The sequence below is a fragment of the Rattus norvegicus genome, chromosome 15 (assembly GCF_036323735.1).
Source record: "Rattus norvegicus strain BN/NHsdMcwi chromosome 15, GRCr8, whole genome shotgun sequence".
NCBI lineage: Eukaryota > Metazoa > Chordata > Mammalia > Rodentia > Muridae > Rattus > Rattus norvegicus.
Window position 1 is genome coordinate 102,528,536 of NC_086033.1, and position 20,422 is coordinate 102,548,957.

Here is a 20,422-nt window from a genome sequence, read left to right on the forward strand (position 1 = left end):
TCAGACTTATTTCTCCAACTCTCAGCCAGGACCTTCAAAATGTGTTTGGAACGAAACTTCTCGAAGCTAAACTCGCTAAGCAAGTAGGCACTTGACACTGTTGATCTAAACTGTTGCGTTTCTTCTCCAGACCGTCTACATTATCGTCTCAAGACTTCCTGAGCTAGTGGCAGACAGCAATAAACATGGCGAGGGCGTTTATGAACGGAAATGGGAGACACTGAGTTCTGAAGTGAAGCAAACGTAAGATCTAGGAAAGCACACACCGAGACCAAGCGCTGAAATGCTGGTGTCCATGTGTGACAGTCCTGCTCTCTTCTCTCAGCACTTCCCACAGTGACTTACATCCTTTAAGTTAATGTTGTCAAGGTCACAGTTGCTGTGTACTGGCTCCACCAGCCATCCTTCTGGGGTGATCATGTTGAGGGTCAGAAGGTGTGATTCTGGGATGTCCAGGAACTTTGCCACTGGTCCTTGAGAAGGACTATTGCTAGCCCCTGAGAATGGCTCTGGTTCCAGAACAAAACGGTAAAAGCTGTTAATAAAACACAAAAGTTATTGTGACTAAAATTAAGATGATTACTTACTCAAGTGTTTTAAAGCTGCCAATGGCTGAATAAGCATAACTATAAAACCCTCATTCAAAAGTGACACATACTCTGTGCCACAGGAGCTGAGAGGTTGTTTCATAGGATTACATATTTTATTCTTTAATGAACATAATTAAAATTTCTTAAACTCTATGTGGGTTAGAGTATCTGTGCTCATTTCTGCGGCCCTCCACATTTGTTCACAGTCCACATTTTGGCTTTTTTATGAGCTCCTAGCACTACAAAGAGGAAAATGAGAGCCAGAAAATGAGTAAAATTCAAGTGGAGATTTGAACTAAAATTGAACAAATGGAATGGAGTCAAATGTGCCTGCTCAGTAGATCATGAGACATAAGTGCACCATTACTGTATGTTAGCCTCATGCTTCATGATACTCAAGAATAGCAGGAGCCAATACCAAGAACATAAACACGGATGTTTCTATTCTAATACATTTTTACAATCATGTTAAGCTCAAATTCATATTGTGAGTCTATATTTTTACTATTCAATTGCTATTTCTACTTTTCATGAAATGTACTTTGAACTAAGAGTAAAAATTGTGTAAGCCCTGCTGCAGCTCTCAAGGGTCAATGACTGAGGAGAGAGGCGCTAAAGCTCATGCTGTTGTGCTGGGGAAGAAGGACTGCAGTGCCCTCTAGTGGTTGGCTGAAAAGTACCCCAGTTACCTGCCACTAAGGGCATCTCTGGTTTACTTCATCTGAGACCCTGACAAGAGTGAGAGAGCGAGAGACAGAGAGCGACAGAGAGCGAGAGAACACGAACCAGAAGGGTATAAGCAAGCCTGCTTAACTTAGTTGTAGAAGGTATGCAGTTGATTTGGCCACATTTGACTACGCCCCACCCTTCCTCCAGGAGAGTTTACACAGATTGGTGACGAGACTCACTGGAGAAGACAGGAAAGAACCCATATTCAAAGCAAAGCAAAGCAAAGGAGGTACAGGGAGGCATGAGAGAGAATGGCCATGAGGAAAATGCACAAAACAAGCACTCACCATGCCAAACACAATATAAACACCAAGGAAAATTTATAGAAATGTTGGAAATTCTTTAGGATTGAGTAAAAATAATTTTAGTGACAAAAATATTAAAGGCAAATGTCATGAAAGCACAGTGAAGGAGTGCTACTGTAGACCAGTGTTATAGGATATCTGAACATGTTTCTAGTCATGGTGTGGTTCAGCCTTAGCACACACCTTAATCCCTCTGGCTAGAATACAGACACGTCCTTAGTACACATCTTTAATACGAAACAATGAAGGTAAAGTCAGTTTGTAGAAGGAAGCAGCCATGTTTGAGAGTGAAGTCTAATTGAGTGGCAGGCAAAGTGATGAATTGGAGAAAGATTTAGCAGAGTAGGATATGTCTAACCCTAAGGAGAAAAGAGAGGAAAATAAAGTTACTTAAGGGAGAGACAGACAGTACAGGAGGAAGAGAGTACAGTGCAGGAAGAGAGTGGAATTTGTGGAGAGCAGGACGGTAGAGTTGAGAGGGAGAGTAGCGCAGCAGAGAGAAAGAAGGAGGCAGCTTCACTGGGAGAGTTTTACATAGAACACCGAAGAGAGAACAAGCAAGACCAGGTAAAGACAGAAGCAGCAAGGGAATGAGAAGGAGCCGGGAGATTAGAAAAGATTGGAAGTGTCAGTTTGAGGCTAAGAAGAGCAGTTCAGAGGCCGAGAGAAAAAACGAGATTGAATAAATCAGAACAGATGAACTGAACCGACCAGCCAGAGATCAGAAAGAACTAGGAAGGGGTGAGCTTATGCAGTAGTAAGTGTCAGAGGTAGAATAGATCTAATCTAGTCTAGATTAGATTGTAAGGAGGCTAGACGCTTCCAGAACTAAGCCTAGATTAGCAGACTACATTTTCAGATCAAGTTGGCCTCAAACTCAGAGAAATTTGCCTGCCTCTGCTCCCAAGTACTGGGTTTAAAGGTGTGTGCCACCACTGCCCAGCAAGGGAGCAATTAAAAAGATTTATTTATATTTTATGTGTACAATGTGTCTGTATGTTTGTGCACTATATGCATGCAGTATCTGAGGAGGCCAGAGGACTGTTAGCTGTCATGTAGGTGCTAGGGCAGAACTCCTGTTTCCTGCAAGAATAGTGACTCCTTTTAAATGCCGAGCCATCTCTTCAGCCCCTAAGATGGAGTAACAAAGGTTTTCACACATTTATTTATATTAGTGTGTGTGTGAGTGTGTGTGAGTGTGTTTATGTGTGTGCGGGCGTGTGTGTGTGCGTGCGTGTGTGTGTGCGTGTGTGTGTATGCCTGTGTGTATGTGTGTATGTGTGTGTATGTGTGTGTATGTGTGTATGTGTGCGTGTGTGTGCGCCCGTGTGTATGTATGTGTGTGCGTGCGTGTGTGTGCGTGTGTATGTGTGTATGTGTGTATGTGTGTGTGCGTGTGTGTATGTGTGTGTGAGTGTGTGTGAGTGTGTTTATCTGTGTGCGTGCGTGTGTGTGTGCGTGCGTGTGTGTGTGTGTATGCCTGTGTGTATGTGTGTATGTGTGTGTATGTGTGTGTGTGCGTGTGTGTGCGCCCGTGTGTATGTGTGTGCGTGCGTGTGTGTGTGTGTGTGTATGCCTGTGTGTATGTGTGTATGTGTGTGTATGTGTGTGTATGTGTGTGTGCGTGCGTGTGTGTGTGCGTGTGTGTGTGTGTATGCCTGTGTGTATGTGTGTATGTGTGTGTGTGTGCGTGTGTGTGCGCCCGTGTGTATGTGTGTGCGTGCGTGTGTGTGTGCGTGTGTATGTGTGTGTGTATGTGTGTGTATGTGTGTGCGCGTGTGTGTCCGTGTGCGTGTATGTGTGTGTGCATGTATATGTGTGTGTATGTGAGTGTGTATGTGTGTAGGTGTGCGTGTATGTGTGTGTGTGTACGTGTGAGTGTGTGTATGTGTGTGTGTGCGTGTGTGTGCGTGTATGTGTGTGCGTGCGTATGTGTGTGTGTATGTGTGTGCATGTGTGTGTATGTGTGTGCGCGCCCGTGTGTATGTATGTGTGTGCGTGTATGTGTGTATGTATGTGTGCGTGTATGTGTGTGTGTCCGTGTGCGTGTATGTGTGTGTGCATGTATGTGTGTGTATGTGTGTGAGTGTGTATGTGTGTGTGTGTGTGCGTGTGTGTCTGTGCGTGCCCCTAACAGTGCACATGTGGGAATCGGAGGACACCGTGGGCGTCACTCCTCTCCTCTGTCATGTGGGTCTGAAGGTCATAAGGCTGGGTGGCCCTTCACTTGCTGAGGCACTGCCCCAGTTTTCTTCTCCCCACAACTGAGTAGCTGTGAAGATGGAAGATGAAAGCTAAGACAGTTAAAGACGAGAAAGAGAATACTTGATAAAGCAGGGTGGAAGGCAAAGGAGGAAGGTACAGGATTAAACAGGGAGGAGGAGGCATTTGTGTAAAAACTCAGGAGAAATATGGCTCTTCCCACACAACCTAAGGAGGCTTCTAAAGGCAGGAGACAGAGCATGGGGTCAAGCAGAGCCTTACTCACTACTCTGCTCAGCTCTGAGGAAAATGAGACAATATTTACTAAGGGAGGGCTCAGAACAAACCTGAGAACCATCTGACTGATGTACGCACAGGATAGACTGAGCTGGCTGAAACCTGGTATCTGCTGCAGCTCAACAACAGCTGGCACTCTAGCATCACTGACTGCAGACGTCATGCTCTTCCCCAGTATTCAATATCAGTAATCTTTTATTTTTAAATATTTTTATTTTAACTGTACACTCACTCACTCGCTCACTCACTCACTCGCTCACTCACTCACTCACTCACCCACTCACTCACCCACTCACTCACTCACTCACCCACTCACTCACCCACTCACTCACTCACTCACCCACCCACCCACTCACTTACCCACTCACTCACCTACCCACCCACTCACTCACCCACTCACTCACCCACTCACTCACCCACCCACTCACTCTCTCACTCACCCACTCACTCACTCACACACTCTCTCACTCACTCACCCACTCACTCACTCACTCACACACTCTCTCACTCACTCACTCACTCACCCACTCACTCACCCACTCACTCACTCACTCACTTACCCACTCACTCACTCACCCACCCACTCACTCACCCACCCACTCACTCACTCACCCACTCACTCACCCACCCACTCACCCACTCACCCACTCACTCACCCACTCACTCACCCACTCACTCACCCACTCACCCACTCACTCACTCACCCACCCACTCACCCACTCACCCACCCACTCACTCACCCACCCACCCACCCACCCACTCACTCACTCACCCACTCACCCACTCACTCACCCACTCACTCACTCACCCACCCACTCACTCACCCACTCACTCACCCACCCACCCACTCACTCACTCACCCACCCACTCTCTCACTCACCCACCCACTCTCTCACTCACTCACTCTCTCACTCACTCACCCACTCACTCACCCACCCACTCACTCACCCACTCACTCACCCACCCACTCTCTCACTCACTCACCCACTCACTCATGCATGCCTGTGCACATGAGTTTAGTACGCACAGAAGTCAGAAGAGAACATCAGAGTCCCTGGAGCTAGAGTAATAGGCAACTGTAGGTTGCTGAAAATGGTTGCTGGGACTTGAACTCAGATTCCCCGTAAGAGCAGCAAGCTCTCTGAACCACTGAAATATATCTCCAGCCCTCAGTATTTTTCTTCCATTAAATCCATCCACGCTTTATAGAGATATTATGAGGGGACTGTCGTCTTGTGTCGTCTGTGCCCATGGACAGACCTTTCCATTAGTGACCAGCATTTAATAACTTTGATCAGATTTAGAAAGGTATGTGATGAATTTGGAATACAGAAGAGAAACAAACAACCTAAAAAGTAAATGAGTGATAAAACAGGAGTCAGTCAAGAGGCCAATGAATGAGTTCAATTCCCATTTTAATTTTCTACATTTTCCATTTTATTACCTTCCAATAATTAAAAACTTATTGTTTAAAATGATGGTTCAAGGTAAAACTGTATAATATATATAATACACATAATATATATAAAACAGTCTAGAGATCAGCTGAACTGTACCTTTTCTGTCAGCCGAATACACATATTTAGAGTTTGATAATAGCAACCAAGAGAAACACATCTATTAATAAGCCTTTGAAGCTTTTGTAGTCCAACAGGGCACATCGTCTTTCTGCCCCAAGGCCAGGAGGACATTGAACGTTTCTATTAGTAGAAGTGGCTACAATGATTGCAATTCTTTTTTTTTTTTTTAATTAACTTGAGTATTTCTTATATACATTTCGAGTGTTATTCCCTTTCCCGGTCTCTGGGCAAACATCCCTCTCCCCCCTCCCCTTCTTTATGGGTGTTCCCCTTCCCATCCTCCCCCCTTGCAGCCCTTCCCCCAACAATCTAGTTCACTGGGGGTTCAGTCTTAGCAGGACCCAGGGCTTCCCCTTCCACTGGTGCTCTTACTAGGATACTCATTGCTACCTATGAGGTCAGAGTCCAGGGTCAGTCCATGTATAGTCTTTAGGTAGTGGCTTAGTCCCTGGAAGCTCTGGTTGCTTGGCATTGTTGTACATATGGGGTCTCGAGCCCCTTCAAGCTCTTCCAGTTCTTTCTCTGATTCCTTCAACGGGGGTCCTATTCTCAATTCAGTGGTTTGCTGCTGGCATACGCCTCTGTATTTGCTGTATTCTGGCTGTGTCTCTCGGGAGAGATCTACATCCGGCTCCTGTCGGCCTGCACTTCTTTGCTTCATCCATCTTGTCTAATTGGATGGCTGTATATGCATGGGCCACATGTGGGGCAGGCTCTGAATGGGTGTTCCTTCTGTGTCTGTTTTAATCTTTGTCTCTCTATTCCCTGCCAAGGGTATTCTTGTTCCCCTTTTAAAGAAGGAGTGAAGCATTCACATTTTGATCATCCATCTTGAGTTTCATTTGTTCTAGGCATCTAGGGTAATTCAAGCATTTGGGCTAATAGCCACTTATCAGTGAGTGCATACCATGTGTGTTTTTCTGTGATTGGGTTACCTCACTCAGGATAATATTTTCCAGTTCCGACCATTTGCCTACAAATTTCATAAAGTCATTGTTTTTGATAGCTGAGTAATATTCCATTGTGTAGATGTATCACATTTTCTGTATCCATTCCTCTGTTGAAGGGCATCTGGGTTCTTTCCAGCTTCTGGCTATTATAAATAAGGCTGCAATGAACATAGTGGAGCACGTGTCTTTTTTATATGTTGGGACATCTTTTGGGTATATGCCCAAGAGAGGTATAGCTGGATCCTCAGGCAGTTCAATGTCCAATTTTCTGAGGAACCTCCAGACTGATTTCCAGAATGGTTGTACCAGTCTGCAATCCCACCAACAATGGAGGAGTGTTCCTCTTTCTCCGCATCCTCGCCAGCATCTGCTGTCACCTGATTTTTTGATCTTAGCCCTTCTCACTGGTGTGAGGCGAAATGATTGCAATTCTAAACCAAAACAGAGTGTGTTTCTGTTAAGCAGCACGTGGTTCCTAACGTGTCACTGACAGAAACTCTCATGTTAAGCAGCATGTCGTTAGCATGTTGTTAGCATGTGGTCCTAATGTGTCACGGACAGAAACTCTGAACTACTTTCCTCTTACACTCCCGACACGCGACAGTGATGGCGCGCGTAAAGAACGTGCTGAAATGTGAGTCCCAGAAAGCCGCCCACTATAGCTAACCGGCAAACCACCTTTGACTTCACTGCATTCCCCTGGAAACACCTCTATAAACACTCCCCTATCAAAGCCCTAAAAATGCCAGTAAAGGAAACTTCATGCAGTTCTGCAGTAAGCTAAGGTATATCTACTGAGTTGGGTAGTTCAGTTTTGAGGCCATTAAGTGCAGTGACAGACAGAGCTAGTCCACAACAGATTCTTCCTCCTCCATGCATCTGCAAGTGTTCCAGTCCACTCACCTGTCTAACGGGGCTTCTGAAAGCTTACCCCTGCAGTTCATGAACAGCTTCATCCTCACGTTCACGATCTTCCCAAGCACCTATTGAAAACACCCATATTGATTTTTAATGACACAACAGCTAAGGGCTATGGAGCATATTCTGTGCACTGCATTAGCAATTTACACTCACTGTCACAGTAACACTCAGATACCCTCCCTGCCCGAGGCCACAGGAAGTTACCCAAGAGGTTGACATTCAAGCAACTGCAAGGTGCTACTCTTTGGCTTAAAATAACTTCCTTTCAGGGTTTCTGAATTTCCTCCGCATTGAAGGGAGAGTAATACAGAACTGTATAGAACCTGGGTTTGCAAGCCTGAAGTGGTGGCCTCACAGCACTGCCTAGCGTACTCTCATCTTGTCAGAATTCCACTGTGTCATACGAGAGGTAGACAGTTCCAGGCTGTACATGGATGGCCTAGTCTTTCTTTTGTCTTAATTTTCATTAAATAAGTAACAAGAGGGAGAAAATGACTTTTGTTCTCCCTCATCTCTACACAGGAAACAGAGCACAGATGAACCAAAACTATCAATAAAAATATGGATCAAGGCAGAAACAGAAATGCACACATAACACCAAGAACACAGACATAGAGGGATTACAACAGACAAAGTGTACACTTAAGAGCTCTGGGGTTTAATTCCCATCCTGTCACCCATACTCACTGCCATGGAGACCAGGGGCTGACCTGTTTCCCCTCCAAAGTTAGATCAGCACTGCATAGTCATTAACTACACAGAATGAGTGACAAGCAAAGCTAGAAACTATAACCAATATGCAAAATATTATTCTATAAATAATTTATAAAGTAAAAATAAAATTGCTCAGAAATAAAGCATATTAGTTTTATCAAAGAAATAAAGTGATGTGCAATCCCTCTCTCTTATCTCTATAACTTTATATTTATTACTTTTAAGTTCTATCTTGACATAAGTCTTAAACATAAAATAACAGTTTCTTCTGAATAATGATTCTTCACAGAATCAGGGAAGCTATACACTAAGAATCAAGGATAATTTGAGTTCTATACTTCAATAAACTTACACATGAAGGGTTTACAATGCTTAGGAAGAAAGGTGAAACAGCTGCTGGGCTAACTTTGTGTTGTTTATGCTCTGAAGCCAAACAACATCAAAATCTCAGATCATGATCTAAGCAAATGCACTCATAGGAAGTTTGTACAATCAATTCCCCTAAAGTAGTCCACAGTCTGAGAAAACTACAACATGGAGTTCTGATGGAATGTACAACATCATCACTAAACGCGGTATTAACATTATCCATTAGAGCTACTTCACTAAACACGATATTAACATTATACAACAACATCACTGAACATGATATTAACATTATACAACAACATCACTAAACGCGGTATTAACATTATCCATTAGAGCTACTTCTTACGCTTTGGCCTGGTTCCCAAACGGAAGACAACCGTCAGAGGGGTTCCAGTTCTGAGAACCTGAGTTCTTTATTTAAACAGCTTTTGATATTATAATCTAACTGTCACCACCTTCCCTCTTCTCTGTTCAGGTCCCGCTGTGTGCCCTTTGACACGTCTCAAGTTCACGACCTCACTCCCTTTAAGCTTCGTTATACATACACAACACACACACATATATGACTGGAACTGCTCAGCCCAAGTGTCACCTGCATGTATGTGCTCCAGGGCTGACCATTTGCTATGGATAGCAAACTGGCCTGCTCTTCCCTTTTCCCCTACTCTCAGCATTCCTTAGTCGCCTGCAGTTGAGAACATTTCTTAAATAGCTATCTTCCTCCCTGCCTTCCTTCCTTCCTCCCTGCCTTCCTTCCTTCCTTCCTTCCTCCCTCCCTCCTGTCATCTTCACTCTATCCTTCTGTCTCAGACAGAGGATGGCTATGCAGCCCAGCGTGGCCTTAAGCTTACAGTCTTTGTGTCTTTTTTGAGTGCTGGGACTACAGACATAAGTTGAAACACTAGACTTCCACAACACCCTCCATCTTTATGAAAGGCTGTTGGGCATGGTTTCCAACTTCTCACTATTATGACTTCCAATCACCCGTGGAGCTTTGGTGGTGTGGCCCTGTTCTCCCCTTTATGCTAACAGTAATGCACAGATGACCTCTGAACTGTGACAGTGATCCTAAGTTGCTAGAAAGTCTGCGGCAGCTTGAGTAGCTTATGCCTGACTGCTGATGACACATTGTCTTAGTCAGGGTTTACTGCTGTGCACAGACACCATGACCAAGGCAACTCTTATAAGGACAGCATTTAATTGGGGCTGGCTTACAGGTTCAGTCCATTATCAGTCATCAAGACAGGAGCATGACAGCATCCAGGCAGGCATGGCGCAGGAGGAGCTGTGATTTCTACATCTTATTCCAAAGGCAAACAGGAGACTGGCTCTCAGGTGGTTAGGAGGCTTCTGAAAGCTTACCCACCACACCACACAGAAGCCTCATCTTGTTGAAGACCTTACTACAAAGCTCAATCTCTGGATGAAATCTCTGTGTTCCTCCCTCCCTGAGCTTTGCCTGCCTGGTCAGCATCACTTACTGCACCTCAAGCTTCACCTAAATGAGAGTGACCATGAGCTCCTCCGAAGGGCACCATTCACCACCCGGGAAGGCATTTCTTTGATTTTCTCCAGCGGCCATAATAAGACACCACTGACTGAGTGGCTTCAACCCCAGCAGTGCTCTCTCTCACAGGTCTACAGGTTGACGGGTCCAAGATTAAGGTCTATTTATCTGGCTGCTGCAAGAGCTCTCTTCTGGGTTTCTTGGTGAGGAGGCAGCTGTCATGCTGTTATGTTTACAGGGCCTCCCTGCATGCTCAGGGGTGGAGGGAGAAGACGACAGAATTCTCTCCTTACCCTCACATGATGTGACTAGGGTCCCTTCTGTACAGGCTCATTTAGCTTTACTTTCTCAGGCCCTGTTTGGACAGCCATGATGACAGGAGAGCTGGGAACTCATCAAAGCACACTTCCTGTGCCACAATATAAACTTTGAAGGGGCCAGCAACTCAGCCATAGTAGTGCTCAACCTAGAACTGTTGCAACACTTGTGCACAGTTCTACTATTACACACTGAACATGTACACTTCATACACTTATGTCAGATGATGTAAAGAACTGGGAGAGCGCCATACTTCATTACACTTAACACACAAGTTAACATCATCTTACATCCAGTAACTGTGTCATCTTCTGAGCTTCTCTTGTCAAAGGATCGACAACAGCAATGACATCAAAAAACGTATCGTTCTCTGGAGGATTTATCTTTATAACACTAGAGCAGGAAAAAGTGAGAGCAACATCGTGTTTACGTTTATACAAATATATCCACAGTCATGATCTTAGCTATGTACATTTACGTGAGCTATTCAGCTAAAAAGTCTATTTCACATAACAAAACTGCAGATTTGAAATCTGTGTGATATGTTGTAAAGTTATAATGAATTTGAGAAAATGAAATATTTTATAAATATGCACTAAAAATACACTTTAAAGAATGAGAATACTATAGCAAAAATTCTGATAGTTTTCCATGAATTCTAATATGTAAAAAATAAAAAACAATATGTTTTGTGTTAGGTAAATATTTCTTCTCAGATCTCTTAGGAGTTAACTACTTAGTGCTTATCCCATGTGGCACTGTATAAGATAAGTCCACAATAGAAGTGGATGATCTTATACAAGCAGACTCAGCCATCTTCACTCCACTGCATCCAGCATCCTCGCTTTGTCCCTTTTCCTCCTGTCCCTTCAGTCTGTCTTCAAACCAAGGGCTGCCTGTGAGCAGTTACAGAACAGTCATCCTTGCTACAGAAAGGCTCTTGGCAGTGAGAAAGTTGCTCCTCAAAAATGAAATGAAATATTTACGTCAAATATAATTACTGAGTAAAACTTCATTTAATGTGAAGATATGATTTCTGTTATAGTAAGAGTGGTAGAGTCGATCTGTGTCCTGGAACTAAGGCTGTGACACAGTTCTCCACACCCAAATCCCGCCTGGAGAGAGCTGGTCTTCCAGGAGTGCTGACACACCTAAGACTGCAGGCCCACAGGAGGGACAGGCTCCAGTCAGAGACAGCAACTAACACCAGAGATGACCAGATGGTGAGAGGCAAATGCAAGAACCTAAGCAACAGAACCAAGGCTACTTGGCATCATTAGAACCCCTTTCTCCCTTACAGCAAGTCCTGAATACCCCAACACACCAGAATAGCAAGATTTGAATTTAAAATTACATCTCATGATGATGATAGAGGACTTTAAGAAGGGCATAAATAACTCGCTTAAAGAAATGCAAGAGAACACAGGTAAACAAGTAGAAGCCCTTAAAGAGGAAACATGAAAATCTCTCTTTTTTTTTTTTGCCATTTATACTTCTTTAATAATTCATCTAGTGACAAATTCATGTCTAAGGACTTTATGCTCATTGTTTTAGCAATTAATTACATTGTAATCTGAAATATTTTTAATCTTGAGCCAGCGTGTGTAAGGTTTGAGATTTGCTTATATACATGAGTAGAAAGAACGTTCACTAAAGGTCTCAAGTAGACTGTGATGTGAACAGCTTTCTTTAAATTTTTTTTTTACCCCTGGCATAGTGATGCATACTTTTTTTTTTTTTTATGCTTTTCCTTTTATTTTTTTATTTTTTTTTTTTTATTAACTTGAGTATTTCTTATATACATTTCGAGTGTTATTCCCTTTCCCGGTTTCCGGGCAAACATCCCCCTCCCCCCTCCCCTTCCTTATGGGTGTCCCCCTCCCAGCCCTCCCCCCATTGCCACCCTCCCCCCATAGACTAGTTCACGGGGGGTTCAGTCTTAGCAGGACCCAGGGCTTCCCCTTCCACTGGTGCTCTTACTAGGATATTCATTGCTACCTATGGGGTCAGAGTCCAGGGTCAGTCCATGTATAGTCTTTAGGTAGTGGCTTAGTCTCTGGAAGCTCTGGTTGCTTGGCATTGTTGTACTTTTGGGGTCTCGAGCCCCTTCAAGCTCTTCCAGTTCTTTCTCTGATTCCTTCAATAGGGGACCTATTCTCAGTTCAGTGGTTTGCTGCTGGCATTCGCCTCTGTATTTGCTGTATTCTGGCTGTGTCTCTCAGGAGCGATCTACATCCGGCTCCTGTCGGTCTGCACTTCTTTGCTTCATCCATCTTGTCTAATTGGGTGGCTGTATATGTATGGGCCACATGTGGGGCAGGCTCTGAATGGGTGTTCCTTCAGTCTCTGTTTTAATCTTTGCCTCTCCCTTCCCTGCCAAGGGTATTCTTTTTCCTCATTTAAAGAAGGAGTGAAGCATTCACATTTTGATCATCCGTCTTGAGTTTCGTTTGTTCTAGGGATCTAGGGTAATTCAAGCATTTGGGCTAATAGCCACTTATCAATGAGTGCATACCATGTATGTCTTTCTGTGATTGGGTTAGCTCACTCAGGATGATATTTTCCAGTTCCAACCATTTGCCTACGAATTTCATAAACTCGTTGTTTTTGATAGCTGAGTAATATTCCATTGTGTAGATGTACCACATTTTCTGTATCCATTCCTCTGTTGAAGGGCATCTGGGTTCTTTCCATTTTCTGGCTATTATAAATAAGGCTGCGATGAACATAGTGGAGCACGTGTCTCTTTTATATGTTGAGGCATCTTTTGGGTATATGCCCAAGAGAGGTATAGCTGGATCCTCAGGCAGTTCAATGTCCAATTTTCTGAGGAACCTCCAGACTGATTTCCAGAATGGTTTTACCAGTCTGCAATCCCACCAACAATGGAGGAGTGTTCCTCTTTCTCCACATCCTCGCCAGCATCTGCTGTCACCTGAGTTTTTGATCTTAGCCAATCGCACTGGTGTGAGGTGAAATCTCAGGGTTGTTTTGATTTGCATTTCCCTTATGACTAAAGATGTTGAACATTTCTTTAGGTGTTTCTCAGCCATTCGGCATTCCTCAGCTGTGAATTCTTTGTTTAGCTCTGAACCCCATTTTTTAATAGGGTTATTTGTTTCCCTGCGGTCTAACTTCTTGAGTTCTTTGTATATTTTGGATATAAGGCCTCTATCTGTTGTAGGATTGGTAAAGATCTTTTCCCAATCTGTTGGTTGCCGTTTTGTCCTAAGCACAGTGTCCTTTGCCTTACAGAAGCTTTGCAGTTTTATGAGATCCCATTTGTCGATTCTTGATCTTAGAGCATAAGCCATTGGTGTTTTGTTCAGGAAATTTTTTCCAGTGCCCATGTGTTCCAGATGCTTCCCTAGTTTTTCTTCTATTAGTTTGAGTGTGTCTGGTTTGATGTGGAGGTCCTTGATCCACTTGGACTTAAGCTTTGTACAGGGTGATAAGCATGGATCGATCTGCATTCTTCTACATGTTGCCCTCCAGTTGAACCAGCACCATTTGCTGAAAATGCTATCTTTTTTCCATTGGACGGTTTTGGCTCCTTTGTCAAAAATCAAGTGACCATAGGTGTGTGGGTTCATTTCTGGGTCTTCAATTCTATTCCATTGGTCTATCTGTCTGTCTCTGTACCAATACCATGCAGTTTTTATCACTATTGCTCTGTAATACTGCTTGAGTTCAGGGATAGTGATTCCCCCTGAAGTCCTTTTATTGTTGAGGATAGCTTTAGCTATCCTGGGTTTTTTGTTATTCCAGATGAATTTGCAAATTGTTCTGTCTAACTCTTTGAAGAATTGGATTGGTATTTTGATGGGGATTGCATTGAATCTGTAAATTGCTTTTGGTAAAATGGCCATTTTTACTATATTAATCCTGCCAATCCATGAGCATGGGAGATCTTTCCATCTTCTGAGGTCTTCTTCAATTTCTTTCTTCAGAGTCTTGAAGTTCTTATTGTACAGATCTTTTACTTGCTTGGTTAAAGTCACACCGAGGTACTTTATATTATTTGGGTCTATTATGAAGGGTGTCGTTTCCCTAATTTCTTTCTCGGCTTGTTTCTCTTTTGTATAGAGGAAGGCTACTGATTTATTAGAGTTAATTTTATACCCAGCCACTTTGCTGAAGTTGTTTATCAGCTTTAGTAGTTCTCTGGTGGAACTTTTGGGATCACTTAAATATACTATCATGTCATCTGCAAATAGTGATATTTTGACCTCTTCTTTTCCGATCTGTAGCCCCTTGATCTCCTTTTGTTGTCTGATTGCTCTGGCTAGAACTTCAAGAACTATATTGAATAAGTAGGGAGAGAGTGGGCAGCCTTGTCTAGTCCCTGATTTTAGTGGGATTGCTTCAAGTTTCTCTCCATTTAGTTTAATGTTAGCAACTGGTTTGCTGTATATGGCTTTTACTATGTTTAGGTATGGGCCTTGAATTCCTATTCTTTCCAGGACTTTTATCATGAAGGGGTGTTGAATTTTGTCAAATGCTTTCTCAGCATCTAATGAAATGATCATGTGGTTCTGTTCTTTCAGTTTGTTTATATAATGGATCACGTTGATGGTTTTCCGTATATTAAACCATCCCTGCATGCCTGGGATGAAGCCTACTTGATCATGGTGGATGATTGTTTTGATGTGCTCTTGAATTCGGTTTGCCAGAATTTTATTGAGTATTTTTGCGTCGATATTCATAAGGGAAATTGGTCTGAAGTTCTCTTTCTTTGTTGTGTCTGTGTGTGGTTTAGGTATAAGAGTAATTGTGGCTTCGTAGAAGGAATTCGGTAGGGCTCCATCTGTTTCAATTTTGTGGAATAGTTTGGATAATATTGGTATGAGGTCTTCTATGAAGGTTTGATAGAATTCTGCACTAAACCCGTCTGGACCTGGACTCTTTTTGGTTGGGAGACCTTTAATGACTGCTTCTATTTCCTTAGGAGTTATGGGGTTGTTTAACTGGTTTATCTGTTCCTGATTTAACTTCGATACCTGGTATCTGTCTAGGAAATTGTCCATTTCCTGAAGATTTTCAAGTTTTGTTGAATACAGGTTTTTATAGTAAGATCTGATGATTTTTTGAATTTCCTCTGAATCTGTAGTTATGTCTCCCTTTTCATTTCTGATTTTGTTAATTTGGACGCACTCTCTGTGTCCTCTCGTTAGTCTGGCTAGGGGTTTATCTATCTTGTTGATTTTCTCAAAGAACCAACTTTTGGTTCTGTTGATTCTTTCTATGGTCCTTTTTGTTTCTACTTGGTTGATTTCAGCTCTGAGTTTGATTATTTCCTGCCTTCTGCTCCTCCTGGGTGTATTTGCTTCTTTTTGTTCTAGAGCTTTTAGGTGTGCTGTCAAGCTGCTGACATATGCTCTTTCCTGTTTCTTTCTGCAGGCACTCAGCGCTATGAGTTTTCCTCTTAGCACAGCTTTCATTGTGTCCCATAAGTTTGAGTATGTTGTATCTTCATTTTCATTAAATTCTAAAAAGTTTTTAATTTCTTTCTTTATTTCTTCCTTGACCAGGTTATCATTGAGTAGAGCATTGTTCAATTTCCAAGTATATGTGGGCATTCTTCCCTTATTGTTATTGAAGACCAGTTTTAGGCCGTGGTGGTCCGATAGCACGCATGGGATTATTTCTATCTTTCTGTACCTGTTGAGGCCCGTTTTTTGACCAATTATATGGTCAATTTTGGAGAAAGTACCATGAGGAGCTGAGAAGAAGGTATATCCTTTTGCTTTAGGATAGAATGTTCTATAAATATCCGTTAAGTCCATTTGGCTCATGACTTCTCTTAGTCTGTCGACATCACTGTTTAATTTCTGTTTCCATGATCTGTCCATTGATGAGAGTGGGGTGTTGAAATCTCCCACTATTATTGTGTGAGGTGCAATGTGTGTTTTGAGCTTTAGTAGGGTTTCTTTTACGTATGTAGGTGCCCTTGTATTTGGGGCATAGATATTTAGGATTGAGACTTCATCTTGGTGGATTTTTCCTTTGATGAATATGAAGTGTCCTTCCTTATCTTTTTTGATGACTTTTAGTTGGAAATTGATTTTATTTGATATTAGAATGGCTACTCCAGCTTGCTTCTTCTGACCATTTGCTTGGAAAGTTGTTTTCCAGCCTTTCACTCTGAGGTAGTGTCTGTCTTTGTCTCTGAGGTGTGTTTCCTGTAGGCAGCAGAATGCAGGGTCCTCGTTGCGTATCCAGTTTGTTAATCTATGTCTTTTTATTGGGGAGTTGAGGCCATTGATATTGAGAGATATTAAGGAATAGTGATTATTGTTTCCCTTTATATTCATATTTGGATGTGAGGTTATGTTTGTGTGCTTTCATTCTCTTTGTTTTGTTGCCAAGACGATTAGTTTCTTGCTCCTTCTAGGGTATAGCTTGCCTCCTTATGTTGGGCTTTACCATTTATTATCCTTTGTAGTGCTGGATTTGTAGAAAGATATTGTGTAAATTTGGTTTTGTCATGGAATATCTTGGTTTCTCCATCAATGTTAATTGCGAGTTTTGCTGGATACAGTAACCTGGGCTGGCATTTGTGTTCTCTTAGGGTCTGTATGACATCAGTCCAGGATCTTCTGGCCTTCATAGTTTCTGGCGAGAAGTCTGGTGTGATTCTGATAGGTCTCCCTTTATATGTTACTTGACCTTTTTCCCTTACTGCTTTTAATATTCTTTCTTTATTTTGTGCGTTTGGTGTTTTGACAATTATGTGACGGGAGGTGTTTCTTTTCTGGTCCAATCTATTTGGAGTTCTGTAGGCTTCTTGTATGTCTATGGGTATCTCTTTTTTTAGGTTAGGGAAGTTTTCTTCTATGATTTTGTTGAAGATATTTACTGGTCCTTTGAGCTGGGAGTCTTCACTCTCTTCTATACCTATGATCCTTAGGTTTGATCTTCTCATTGAGTCCTGGATTTCCTGTATGTTTTGGACCAGTAGCTTTTTCCGCTTTACATTATCTTTGACAGTTGAGTCAATGATTTCTATGGAATCTTCTGCTCCTGAGATTCTCTCTTCCATCTCTTGTATTCTGTTGGTGAAACTTGTATCTACAGCTCCTTGTCTCTTCTTTTGGTTTTCTATATCCAGGGTTGTTTCCATGTGTTCTTTCTTGATTGCTTCTATTTCCATTTTTAATTCCTTCAACTGTTTGATTGTGTTTTCCTGGAATTCTTTCAGGGATTTTTGCGATTCCTCTCTGTAGGCTTCTACTTGTTTATTAATGTTTTCCTGTGTTTCCCTAAGTGTGTTCATGTCTTTCTTGAAGTCCTCCAGCATCATGATCAAATATGATTTTGAAACTAGATCTTGCTTTTCTGGTGTGTTTGGATATTCCATGTTTGTTTTGGTGGGAGAATTGGGCTCCGATGATGCATTGTAGTCTTGGTTTCTGTTGCTTGGGTTCCTGCGCTTGCCTCTCGCCATCAGATTATCTCTAGTGTTACTTTGTTCTGCTATTTCTGACAGTGGCTAGACTGTCCTATAAGCCTGTGTGTCAGGAGTGCTGTAGACCTGTTTTCCTCTCTTTCAGTCAGTTATGGGGACAGAGTGTTCTGCTTTCAGGTGTGTAGTTTTTCCTCTCTATAGGTCTTCAGCTGTTCCTGTGGGCCTGTGTCTTGAGTTCACCAGGCAGCTTTCTTGCAGCAGAAAATTTGGTCTTAACTGTGGTCCTGAGGCTCAAGTACGCTCGTGGGGTGCTGCCCAGGGGCTCTCTGCAGCGGCAGCAACCAGGAAGACCTGTGCCGCCGCCCCTTCCGGGAGCTTCAGTGCACCAGGGTTCCAGATGGTCTTTGGCTTTTTCCTCTGGCGTCCGAGATGTGTGTGCAGGGAGCAGTCTCTTCTGGTTTCCCAGGCTTGTCTGCCTCTCTGAAGGTTTAGCTCTCCCTCCCACGGGGTTTGGGTGCAGAGAACTGTTTATCCGGTCTGTTTCTTTCAGGTTCCGGTGGTGTCTCAGGCCGGTGTCCTGCCGCTCCTGGGCCCTCCCCCACGGGAGCCCAGAGGCCTTATACAGTTTCCTCTTGGGCCAGGGATGTGGGCAGGGGTGAGCAGTGTTGGTGGTCTCTTCCGCTCTGCAGCCTCAGGAGTGCCCACCTGACCAGGCGGTTGGGTCTCTCTCTCACCGGGTCTGGGAGCAGAGAGCTGCTGATGAAAATCTCTTAAAGAATCACGGGAAATCACAAACAAACAGGTGAAGGAATTGAACAAAACCACCCAGGATCTAAAAATGGGAATAGAAACAATAAATAAATCATAAAGGCAGACAACCATGGAGATAGAAAACCTAGGAAAGAAATCAGGAGTCACAGATGCAGCCATCACCACCAAAATATGAGAGAAGAGAGAATCTGAATCTGAGGGGCAGACGATACCACAAAAAACATTGACACAACCATTGAAGAAAATGTAAAACACAAAAAGCTCCTAACACAAAACATCTAGGAAATCCAGGACAGAATGAGAAGATCAAACCTAAGGATAATAGATATAGAAGAGAGTGAAGTCTCCCAACTTAAAGGGCCAGTAAATATCTTCAACAAAATTATAGAAAAAGACTTCCCTAACCTAAAGAAAGAGATGCCCATGAACATACAAAAAGCCTACAGAACTCCAAACAGATTGGACCAGAAAAGAAATTCCTCCCGTCACACAATAGTCAAAACACCAAATGAACAAAACAAAGAAAGAATATTAAAAGCAGTAAGGGAAAAAGGTCAAGTAACATATAAAGGCAGACCTATCAGAATCACACCAGACTTCTCACCAGAGACTATGAAAGCCAGAATATCCTGGACAGATGTCATACAGACCCTAAGAGAACACAAATGCCAGCCCAGGTTACTGTATCCAGCAAAACTCTCAATTAATATAGATGGAGAAACCAAGATATTCCATGACAAACCCAAATTTACACAATATCTTTCCACAAATTCAGGCCTATAAAGGATAACAGATGGAAAACTCCAAAACAAGGAGGGAAACTACAACCTAGAAAAGAAGGTAGCCATACAAACATAATTCCACCTTTAGCAACAAAAATAACTGGAAATAATAATCACTTTTCCCTTTTTTTAATAGTTATTTTGTCTTTTTTTTTTTTTTTTTGGAGGACCGAACCCAGGGCTTTACACTTGCTAGGCAAGCGCTCTACCACTGAGCTAAATCCCCAACCCCTCACTTGTCCTTAATATCTTGTAATATTAATGGACTCAATTCCCCAATAAAAAGAAATAGACTAACAGATTGGATGCATAAACAGGACAGAGGATTTTGCTGCATACAGGAAATGTACCTCAGTGACAAAGACAGACACTATCTCAGAGTAAAAGGCTGGAAAACAATTTTCTAAGCAAATGGTCCCAAGAAACAAGGTGGAATAGCCATTCTAATATCAAATAAAATTGACTTTCAACCAAAAGTTATCAAAAACGATAAGGAAGTTTATTTCATACTCTTCAAAAAAAAATCTACCAAGATGAAATCACAATTCTGAACATCTATGTTCCAAACGTTGATAAAAACAACTTTACTAAAACAAAAAGCACACATTGCACCTCACACAAGAATAATGGGAGTCTTCAAAAACCCCCTCTCATCAATAGACAGATCATGGAAACAGAAACTAAACAGACACAGAGAAACTAACAGAAGTTATGAACCAAATGGATTTACCAGATATCTACAGAACATTTCATCCTAAAACAAAAGGATGTATCTTCTTCTCAGCACCTCATGGTACTTTCTCCAAAATTGACCATATAATTGGTCCTAAAACAGACCTCAACAGATACAAGAAGATTGAAATAATCCCATGTATCCTATCAGATCAGCACAGAATAAGGCTGGTCTTTAATAACAAGAAAAACATCAGAAAGCCCACATACACACGGAAGCTAAACAACTCTCTACTCAAAGATAACT

At 42.5% G+C, this 20,422-nt stretch overlaps 1 protein-coding gene across 8 annotated transcripts in view; it reads right to left on the bottom strand.

Moving 5' to 3' along the window:
* Uggt2 (UDP-glucose glycoprotein glucosyltransferase 2) overlaps positions 1 to 20,422 on the bottom strand; it is a 166,053-nt gene that overhangs the window by 48,297 nt on the left and 97,334 nt on the right. For 6 of the 8 annotated variants that reach the window (XM_063274903.1, XM_063274902.1, XM_063274905.1 and 3 more), the window contains 3 exons: positions 10,773 to 10,875; positions 7,557 to 7,636; positions 346 to 535 (listed from right to left, as the gene is read on the bottom strand). In XM_063274903.1, the coding sequence (XP_063130973.1) occupies positions 346 to 535; positions 7,557 to 7,636; positions 10,773 to 10,875 (373 nt within the window). Of the gene's footprint in view, positions 1 to 345; positions 536 to 5,179; positions 5,472 to 5,536; positions 7,085 to 7,556; positions 7,637 to 10,772; positions 10,876 to 20,422 lie in introns of those variants that run through there. The other 2 variants (XM_063274907.1, XM_063274908.1) reach the window with 2 other exon arrangements.